The sequence below is a fragment of the Pristis pectinata genome, chromosome 34 (genome assembly GCF_009764475.1).
Source record: "Pristis pectinata isolate sPriPec2 chromosome 34, sPriPec2.1.pri, whole genome shotgun sequence".
Classification (NCBI taxonomy): domain Eukaryota; kingdom Metazoa; phylum Chordata; class Chondrichthyes; order Rhinopristiformes; family Pristidae; genus Pristis; species Pristis pectinata.
In genome coordinates, this window is record NC_067438.1 from 8,800,645 (window position 1) to 8,811,371 (window position 10,727).

Below are 10,727 nucleotides of genomic sequence, written 5' to 3' on the forward strand. Positions count from 1 at the left end.
GACATCGGTTCCCCCCCCTCTTACCCCCTCCACCATTCTTGACTGGGATATTGGCAGATCTGTGTGACCCTACCTCGTTAATTCACAGGCTTAAAAAAGATGTGCAAAATCAGCTTAAAAAAAATAGTGAGCAAAAAAAAACCAGGTCAAACAGAGAAAGGAAATGCACCTGTGAAAAAGGAGAGGGTTACTGATTTAGACAGACTACTGGGATCGAGAGAGGGAAGGGATTCCATGGATGGTGGATAAGGAGGGGGCCAGAACCTTTAAACAAGGGGCAAAGAGAGGTGAGGAACTGTTAGACTGGGATCAGTGGCGCAGCGGGTAGAGCCGCCGTCTCCCAGCTCCGGAGACCTGGGTTCGATCCCGACCTCCGGCGCTGTGTGTGTGTGTGTGTGTGTGTGTGTGTGTGTGTGTGTGTGTGTGTGTGTGTGTGTGTGTGTGTGGAGTTTGCACGTTCGCCCTGTGACGGAGTGGGTTTCCCCCTGGGTGCTCCGGTTTCCACTCACACCCCTACGACCTGCGGGTCGGTGGGTTAATTGGCCTCTGTAAACTTCCCCTTAGTGTGTGGGTGAGGGGTAGAATCTGGGGGTGGGGTGGGGTGGGGTGGGGGGAGTCGATGGGAATGTGGGGATTGGCGTAAGTGGGTGGTTCATTGTTGGCACAGCCTCAGTGGGCCACGGGGCCTGTTTCTGCACGGGGTGACTATTTCCTGCAGGCGTGGGATCCTCTCCTCCGAAATGCCGAGAGGAGGAGGGGTGTCCAGTCCCCAGCGCCGTGGGCAGTGTGTCCAAAGCTTCCTCTGACCCGTGCATCAGCCAGGAAGAGGCCCCAATCTCCCAGCGATTGGCAACGGAGGTGACTATAGCAAGGTGGGCCACCCAGATTGTACCCAAATACCCAAAAAGATGAGTGAGTCCATACCACTCCCCCACTCTTGAGATGCCAGGCGAGGCTCTGGCACTCACTCTGGGGGTTGGGGAACATGGGACCCGATCTGACAACTGGCACCCACGGCAGTGTGGCACCCTCTCGGCACCACACTCGATGTGCCTGGAACACAAAGCCGGGCAGCTGTGGAATGGCAGAACGGGCTCAATGGGCTGAATGGCCTGCTCTCCCCGTTTCATGTGCTGCGTCAGTATTACTGACAAACCTGGCTGTAGAGTCAGGCAGCAGGGGAAGAGGCCCTTCGGCCTACCGAGTCTGTACTGACCATCAGCCACCCATTTACACGGATCCCCTCCCATCCTCCCCACACTCCCATCACCTCCACCGCCACCCCCCCCCCCCCAGGTTCTACTCCTCACCTACACACTCGGGGGTGACTTGCAGTCATTCTGCTACCGACCCGCATGCCTTCAGGACACGGTCGCGGAGAGAACGTGCGGACTCCACACGGACAACGCCGGAGGTCGGGAGCGAACCCGGCTCTCTCCCAGCTGCACCACTGCACAGTAATCAGCCCCCCTGGATGTCTTCTTCCCCTATTGCCCACCTCTCCACCCCACCCCCCAAAACCAGGGCCGGAAATTGCCTTGGGAGAGGTGATCAAGGACCAGGTGTCCCTGTGTAAGTAGCCCACACAATCAGCGAAAATAGCTTGCATCAGCAGTGTTAGCAAGCTGGCCACAAGAGGAAGAAATTTAAGTAACTTCCACCCCTCGAGGGAAGGATTATTTGTCCTTTTATAAATGACAAGGACACTGGATAAAAATCCCATAATAAAATACTCCTTCGAGGTCTTTCTCATCAGCCTCAGAGGTGAGACAACAACAGGCCTCACAGACACTGACCCTGCCCTCTGACTATAGACAGGGTGATCACATCCACTTCACAGACACACAAACATTAATGGAGGCAGAGGGGGAAATAAAAGAGACCCATAACATCTTATGAAGACATCGGTCATTTTAATGAGAGTTATAAAATGTGCTCTCAGCCCAGTTATAGAATGAATAAAAGATCACATGTATCGAAAATCTCTACTTTAATGGAGTCTCATTTATTAAAAAGATACATGAGGTGTGATTATTGAACCACCTCCCTCACTACTTCAGATAAAAAACCCACAGGATGTCAATGCTTCCTTCCAATCCCAGTGGGTCGCAGCCTCTCCCAACACACGCACAATCCCAAATTGGGGCCTTTCCGACCGTGTCAAATGGATCACAATACTCGCCCATTCCTGCAATCCCACCTCCCCACCCACCCCCACACCACACGATCCCAATGGATCACCACGCTTCCCGCAATCCCAAAGGATTTGTAGCCATTCTGACCGGAATGGATCACAATTCCTCCCACCTTCTCCTCAACCCTGACAGACTGCGGCCACTCTCACCAGATGAATAGTGGTCATCCTGGCGATCCCAATGGACAACAGCCAATCTCACCATTCCCACAGTCCCAATGGTTTGCAGCCACCCCCCACCATCCCAAATGGATCCCAACCCATCGCACCATCCCTGCGGTCCCAAAGGATGGCGGACCTTTGCCCCCCCTTGCCCTGACGCACACCGGACTGACCAGAAGCTCTCTGTTTTCGGCCAGTGGATCCCCTTCCCCCGTCCCTTCGCTGCTCCCCTCCCCAAATCCCAAGCCACATCTTCGACCGGAGCCTTAATGAAGGGCTGCTCCCATGCCTGAACCACATGGGGGTGGGGGGTGGGGGGAAGGGGGAGGGTGTAGGCAAAAGACCCCGTCAATCTCATACACCTCGCGCAGGGCAGACAGAGTTAACACATCAGGCCAGTATCCTGACACATGGACTCAGTACCCTTCCTGAGGCATCAGCAAGCATCTCCAGCACTTTCAGTCTTGGGCCAGAGTCAGGCACAGAACTGGAGAGCAAGTCAAAGGACACAGGAGGCTGTTTGGCCCATTGGTTCCATGCCGGCTCCTGGGGTTGCAATCCCATTAGTTCCATTTGTTCCTCCATGTAGCCCCTGTAGCTCGCAACCCATTCTCTCACCCACATCCGCCCCAACTACCCCACCCCCCCAGATTCTACCACTCACTCACACACCAGGGGCAAGTTACAGCAGCCAATCAACCCCCCAACCTGCATGCCTTTGGGATGTGGGAGGGAACCGGAGCACCCGGGGGGGGTAACCCACACATTCATGGGGAGAGTGTGCAAACTCCACACACAGACAGCACCGGAGGTCAGGATTGAACCCGGGACTCAGCTTGCCGCTCCCCCACCCCCCCCCCCCCCCCCCCCACCCCAAACTTTATAAGACTCTGGTTAGGCCGCATCTGGAGTATTGCATTCAAATCTGGTCACCCCACTGCAGGAAGGATGTGGAGGCTTTGGAGATGGTGCAGAAGAGGTTTACCAGGATGCTGCCTGGATTACAGGGCAGGTGCTATAAGGAAAGGTTGGACAAACTTGGGTTGTTTTCTCCAGAGCGGCGGAGGCTGAGGGGAGACCTGATAGAAGTTTACAAAATTATGAGAGACAATAGATAGAGTAGACAGCCAGTATCATTTTCCCAGGGTTGAAATGTCTAATACCGGAAGGCATGCATTCCAAGGACTTTGCCTGCACCCACCCTTTTGAGGAAGGAGTTCCAAAGACTCATCACTCTGGGAGAGTAAACCTCCTCGTCTCCATCTAAATGGGCCATCGCTTATTTTCAAACAGTGACCCCACCCCCCCCGCCGACCCCCACCCAGTTCTCGACTGTCTCACAGGAGGACAAATCTCCCACAGCCACCCTATCTGAACCCTTCAGAGGGTCAACCTCACAAAAGGAGGTGATTCTCCTCCCAGCTAGTTTGTACTTCTGCTGAGGGGTCCGAGCAGGGTGGGTGCGGAGAGGATTCGGTGGGGGATGTGGAACTGAGAAGCCTTTAAGATGGAGATAAGGCAACGTTTTTTCTTCTTTGAAGCAGCTAGTTTTAGAACTCTCTTCCTCAATGTCCCGTGTTCCCGCAATGTGCCAGAGCTTTCCGTCCATGTTCCTGTGGGAAATCGCCGCGGACTTGGGCTGTCAGGTGGCATGGCAGGTAGAGCCGTTGCCTCCCAGTCCTGGGGATCCGGGTTCGATCCCAACCTCCGGTGCTGTCTGTGTGTGTGTGGAGTTGTGTGTCCTCCCCATGACCACTTGGGCTTTCTCCTGGATGCTTCAAGTTTCCTTCCACATCCTAGAAACATGCGGCTCGGTGGGGTGAATCGGCCGCTGGTGTGTGGGTGAGGGGTAGAATCTTGGGTGGGGGCGGGCGGGTGGGGGGGGGGGTGGTGGAAGTGATGGGATTGTGGCGGAGAACTAAATGGGACTGATGTAAGTCGATGGTTGGCACAGAATCGGTGGGCCGAACGCCTGTTTCCCCTGCGGTCAATCTCCAGGGGGAAGGTTGAATGGGACAGAGCCCTGCCCCTCACCCCAACCTGAGCCCCGAACAGACCTGAGTGCCCCGTCCCATCTGGGTCTGGGGCTCGGTTGTCCGAGGGGCCTGGGGGTGGGGAGTGAGGGGTGGGGGGCGTGGGGTCAGCCAGATTTGTGAGGCAGATGGGTTTTTTTGACGTTTGTCCGGGGCAGAGCCAGGAGCTGGGCACGGACCCAAGTCCAGGAGTCGGATTTCTTTGGCAGAGCCTGCGCGTGTTTACCAGGACCTGCCTGATCCAGTCCCCTCCCTTTTGTGGGAGAATTGCCCTTGCCAAGTCAGCAAGGGTTGTCAGGGAGACGCCAGGGGGTGGGGGGAGGGAGGTCAAGGGGCAAGGCTGGGCTGGCGCTTCCCTCCCACGTTCACAGCTCAATATTAAGACTGACTGGGAGGTGGGGGGTGGGGGGGAGGTGGGTGGGGGGTGGTGGGGGGCAGCGTGTGCTGATCACCGGTGGGACAACACCCTCCCGGAACTTCAACCTGCCCTGGAACCTCCTGCCGCAACTGTTCCCCTCCCCACCCAGTGACCACAGAACCCAGGGCGGGAAAGCAAGTGACACCGGTCTACTTCACACCTGTGAGATCACCTGATACAGTGACCCAGTGCACACTGTAGAATGATCCCATTGGGATCTGTGGTGTGCACAGGATCACTGAGTGATCCAACGCCACACTGTCCCACCGTATGCCCAGAGCAACTGATACAGTGACCCAGTGTACACCATAGAATGATCCCAGAGTGATCAGGTGCACACTATACAAAGGGGATCCCAGAATGATCCCAGTCCACACTACACCAAGTAACCGATCCCAGAGTGATCCAGTGCACAATGCAATGAGGATCCCAGACTATTTCCATTCACACGACACAGAGCAAATGATCCCAGAGCAATCCAGTGCACCCTGTACGAGTATCCCAGTGCATCCAGTCCATAGCATGCCCAGAGTGACTGATCCCAGAGTGATCCAGTGCACCCTGTACTATGAGGACCTGAGTGATCCAGTGCACCTTGTACTATGAGGACCTCAAGAATGATCCAGTGCAATCAAGATCCCAGAGTGATCCGGTGGGCACTGTAGCAACCCGTAAACAACTGATTCCTGGCACATACTATACACCCAGAATGAGGCAACATACATTCTACACCAAGAGGCTTCTGAAGCCCAAAACACAGTCCACATTTATACACCAAGAGCAACTGGCTCCAGTGACCAGCGCACACTGTATGCCCAGAGTAACTTGCCCCAGTGCGCACTAATCCTGGATAACCCAGTGAACACTGTACACCACAGAGTAACTGATCCCAGAGTGACTGATTCCAGTGCATCACCATGGCTGGGTCCAAATCCCAGAGCTCTCTCCCCAACAGCACCTTCATCAGAAGGATTGCCTGGCTCAAGAGGGCAGCTCACCCTCCACACCCACACCCCACCCCCCCCAAGGGTCTGGCAATGGCAGATCATGAGAAATTAATTAAATAAACACGGGCGGCCTCTCCCTCTTTCTCAATGGCGTCGGGAAGAGGCGGGTGATGATCCAACACAGGAACCCTGTCAATATTTCGACCCCTCCCTCATCGAAGCCACCCTGAAGCATGGAGGGATTTGTACCCCAGCCAGGTCCACCACCTTGGACTTGGGACAGAGAGGGAGGGGGAAGTATCAGATCACGGGTCCTCACCAGATTAAAGTCTCACCAGACTCCCTGGGAAAGGTACCACCAACAATCCAAAGGCAAAATATACAGCAGCCAAACTACCTGTTGTCAGAATTTTGACCAATAACCAATCATTCATCCAGCACGCTTGGCAGAAATATTCCCTCAGGCTTGACGTGAAGAGGCTGCTGGTTACAAATGTAGAAGGAGATTGGTGTGTGTATCACACCTCCTGCCACCTCAGAAGTCATAGCACCGTCCGACACCGTCAACTCTTGCAACGCAGCAGACAGAGCGCAAGAGAAAAACCCCCACACACACACAGCAAGATCCCAGGATCAGCTGACAAGGCCAGCGAGCCCACCCTCCGGTTCACTGGCCGACACCGCCTCAGGGCATCGATACTGGCCAACAGTTCCGCATCGGTGGGATCTTCCCGTCCACCCAAGGGGACAGTCGGGGCTCTCAGTTGCAGACCCGAGTGTCGCAGCCTCACGTTTGCGTGTTTGAGCCTCCGGATTGCGACGGGGTGCCAGCCGACTGACAGACAGGGGGCAGATCGACTACAGGCACCATTGCTTTCAGGGGAACTCTAGGCAGCCACTTTTCCCGCTGAAAGCGGGGTGGTGCGAAGTCTCACACACCAGGTGCAACCGCAAAACATTAGCCTACTCACACTGGGAAGATGCCGCCCGTGAGGTGTGCCCTCCGCAAGCCAGAAGGCAGTGGGTTCCAATCCCACTCCAGCCTCTTGGAGCTTTGGAAGTTGGGCTGATACCCCAATGCAGTACCGAGGGAGAGCTGCACTGTCAGCAGTGCTGTGTTTGGACAGGATGGTCCACCCAGACAAGCCACGAAGACCACCCACTGTCCTGCCAGCCAGTCGCTGTACCTCCTGTGCACCATTCAAAGAAGAGAGGGGAGGTGGCCGTCCCAAGGCACGTCCGTCCCTTGGTAAACATACACCCATCGCATGCTCTGGTCGTTACGTGGGGCTTACTGTGCAGAAATTGGCCCGCCAGCACCTCTTCCCAATTATACAGGTGGCTTCCTATCATGGGTTCAGATGGGCCTGGGACACCCCAATCGGGAAACCCCTTGGGCAAAAAACCAGATCTAATCTCCCAATTAAACACAATGCAATGCACTTGAACACAAGCACGTTCGTGCAAGGAGGGCAGTGCACGTGTGAGGGAGTGTATGTGCAAGATGGAGTGCGTGCAAGAGGGGAGTGTGCGAGGGATGAGTGTGCAAGGGCAGTGTGCAAGAAGGGCAACAATGGGGTGAGTGTGCAGAGGGACTGCGATGGGGTAAGTGTGCAAGAGGGGCAACAATGGGTGAGTGTGCAGGAGGGTCATGCAAGGGGTGAGTGTGCAAGCAGGGTATGTGTGGAGTGAGTGTGCGAGAGGGGGCTGCGATGGGGTAAGTGTGCGCAGGATGAGTGTGCAAGAGGAAGGCATTTGCACGAGAGTGTCTGTGCAATTACACAGAGGTGTCAGACACCAGAACAAGCCCACGGTGGCAAACAAACATTCAATAATCACAACAACCAGAAACATCACCTCAACATCCGGTATTACATAAAAATTCACTTATTTTATAGAAATGTAAATTTTCCAAATCACACGGCAAACATTCTAAAAACAGAAGCTTTTCCTTCTATTCCAAGGCTGGATTTTCAAACACATGAACCACCATTCTGAGATATTTCTGTCACATGAACTCATCCTGACCAACTTTCTCCCAGAGCTTGGGGACTGGATTTCTAACCAGCACCCCAAGTTCAATCTGAAGCCCCAGCCCTCGCCCCACGCAGACAAATACACAGCCCTGCACACACTTACTTCACGAGTACAGCCGTGTACAGGGGTTAGGCAGCAAACAGAACAAATTTGAGAGAAAGGAAATGGTTTGTCAGATCTCCAAAGTTAACAAGAGTTGTGTTGGGTGTTCCCTGGTGCATGACAGCAGGGTGAAAGTTACTCTGTGTGTGTGTGTGTGTGTGTGTGTGTGTGCGCGCGCGCGCGCACGCACATGCCTGTCTGTGTGGTTGTGCATCTGAGTGCATATACCTGAGACTGTGTACATGTGAGTGTGCATCTATGTGAGCGTGTCTGAGAGCCCATGCACCATTGTGTTTGTGTGTGTACATGTGTGTGTGTGTGTGTGCACATCTGTATTTGTGTGCTGTTTGTGTGTGTGTACAAGGCTGGGGGTGAGTGCGTGTGAGTGTGTGCGTGTCTGTGTGCGCATGTGCGCGCGGAAGAGTCTGTGTGTGAGCCTGTGTATATGAATGCACAGATCTGTGTGTGTGTGTGTGTGTGTGTGCGTGTGCACGCGCGCGGGCGCACATGAATCTGTGGGTGTGTGTGAATCTGTGTGTGTGTGCAAGCATGTCTGAGAGTCTGTGTGTGTGTCTGACATTCTGAGTGTCTGTCTGAGGTGATGTGTGTATACCTGGAATCTATGTGCGTGAGAGAGAGAGAGCGAGAGAGAGAGAGAGAGAGAGAGAGAGAGAGTGAGAGTGTGCATCTGAGAGTGTGTTAGTGTGTGTCTGAGTGTCTGAGAGCCTGAGTGCCTGTGCGTACGTGAGTGAGTGTGCGTGTGTATGAGATTGTATGAGTGTGAGCGAGCGAGTGTGAGACAGGGGTTGCGTCTGTGTGTGTCTGAGAGTTTGTGTGTGTGTGTGTGTCTATCTGAGAGTCTGTGTGTGTGTGTGTGTGTGTGTGTGTGTGTGTGTGTGTTTGAGCGAGCGACAGTTGCGAACGGTGAGAAGATTGTCAAAATTGCTGAAATTCACACAATGTTGGGGAAACTGACCAAAGAAACCTTTGTAGCGCCGAACAACGATCCGAAGAAAGAAAGAGCGTGTGTGGGGACGGCCAGGGGCCCAGAGAGAGAGAGGGAGAGGGAGAGGGAGGGGGGGGGGGGTGGTGGTGGACGGGGCGGGGAAGACAACAAACTGAAAAGGGAAATCTACCGAGAAGGGAGACGGGACCTAGGAAATGCACTGATCGGTTTCACATGGTGGATCCGGCACAGAATAAACGCTTGGCTTTCTGCCGTCCCGGCTGGTGATCAGTGATCGGAAGCGGTATTGTGTCCCCTCCCGGGAAGAGGCAGAGAGAGAGAGAGAGAGAGAGAGAGAGAGCCAGAGAGAGAGAGAAGAAAAAAGTCACAAAGATTTGAGCCGGGCCCAGAGACACGGAACACACACAACACACACACACACACACACACACACACACACACAAAACACACACATACACACACACCCTGGAAAGAGCAGTGTGCGCTGGCCAAGATGGCGGGCAAGAAATCTTTTTCCTTTTTGTGTGTTTCTGAGTGAGTGTGTGTGTGTGTGTTAGTGTGTGAGAGAGGGAGACGGACGGAGGGATACGTTCATTTACACCCCCCCCCCCCCCCCCCCCCACACACACACACTGACACAGAGAGGAAACACTCACCCGTCTTTTCCTTGATCTCACATAAAACACTGAAGAGGGCAGGTTTCATTCTGTGACAATTCAGCGCGTGTTTCCTTAAACGGGAGAAATTCACATCAACACAAAAGGCAAATAAAAAAAACTTTTAAACGCACACTTTAAGTCTTTTGTCTATTAAACATCCACCAATATATCTACAGATCAGTTGTTTTTTTATAAAACACAGGCAGACACAAATATAAACATAATTTGCAAATTTAAAGACATAATTCATTTTTTTAAAAAATGCATTGTTTAAAACCAAGGAAATTGCTAAGGATTAAATAATGAGAACCAACTTGGCTTGTGCTTCGTCCAGACTTTGATCGGTGATGGTCATGATCTGGTGGAGAATGTCCCCGATGTCTTGCTTCCTCCCGTCCCCATTATCTGTGGGGCTTTCGCGGAGATGGGTCGTCAGGGGCTGTAGGCCGGCCGACGCCGGGTGCACAGACATCGTTACCCCGCCGCCGCCGCCGCCTCCTCCCCCGCCGCCTCCACCTCCTCCTCCTCCTCCTCCGCCGCCTCCACCTCCTCCGCCTCCTCCTCCGCCGGCACCCCCGGCTCCCCGGGCCTGCATCAAGCGGCTTCTGCTCTTCCATCCCGACTCGCAGGCTGAAAATCGTCAGGGAAGGGTCAGCGTGTTCCCGGGGAGAGAGAGAGAGAGAGAGAGAGAGAAGAGAGAGAGAGAGAGAGAGAGAGAGAGGGGTGGTGCGGGGGGGGGGGGTTAGAGAGAGGGGGGGTGAGAGAATTTCAGGCAAATCCCCCTACCGACTCGGGCAGAGCGGCGAGTTTCACTGTGGTGTGTGTGTGTGCGCCTTCTTTTTCCGCCCTCTCTCCCTCCCTCAAATGAAAGAGAGAGAGAGAGAGAGTGCAGATCAACTGAAATGTTTACTTTCTATTCTGCTTGTCAGTTTCCACGGGCTTGTCAATTTCACTTCGATCCCCAGATCGCCGCGGCCGGAGGGTGGGATTTACCCAGGACTAGGAGAAAATATCTTTCTCTCCCCCCACCCCACCCCCCCTTCTCCCCGCACAGAAGTGAAAACTACCGCCGCTTGCAACGTTTCCCTTCCATAATCAACTCAGTCCGTACCTCGGCACTGCCACCGCCATTTACTTTGTGGTGTACATGGATATTGAGAGAGAGGGGGGGGGGGGGGGGTGGGGGGGTGAAGCTGAAAGGGGGGGGG

The 10,727-nt window shown here is 54.2% G+C and overlaps 1 protein-coding gene across 4 annotated transcripts in view; it reads right to left on the reverse strand.

The window, feature by feature from the left end:
- LOC127585784 (pre-B-cell leukemia transcription factor 2-like) overlaps positions 1-10,229 on the reverse strand; it is a 55,557-nt gene extending 45,328 nt beyond the window's left edge. Inside the window, exons 1-2 of one of the 4 annotated variants that reach the window (XM_052043476.1) lie at positions 9,834-10,229; positions 9,517-9,590 (exon numbers count right to left, since the gene is read on the reverse strand). In XM_052043476.1, the coding sequence (XP_051899436.1) occupies positions 9,517-9,590; positions 9,834-10,114 (355 nt within the window). In that variant the 5' untranslated portion in view covers positions 10,115-10,229. The remainder of the gene's footprint in view (positions 1-9,516; positions 9,591-9,833) is intronic. The other 3 variants (XM_052043473.1, XM_052043477.1, XM_052043474.1) reach the window with 3 other exon arrangements.
- Positions 10,230-10,727: the final 498 nt, after the last annotated feature.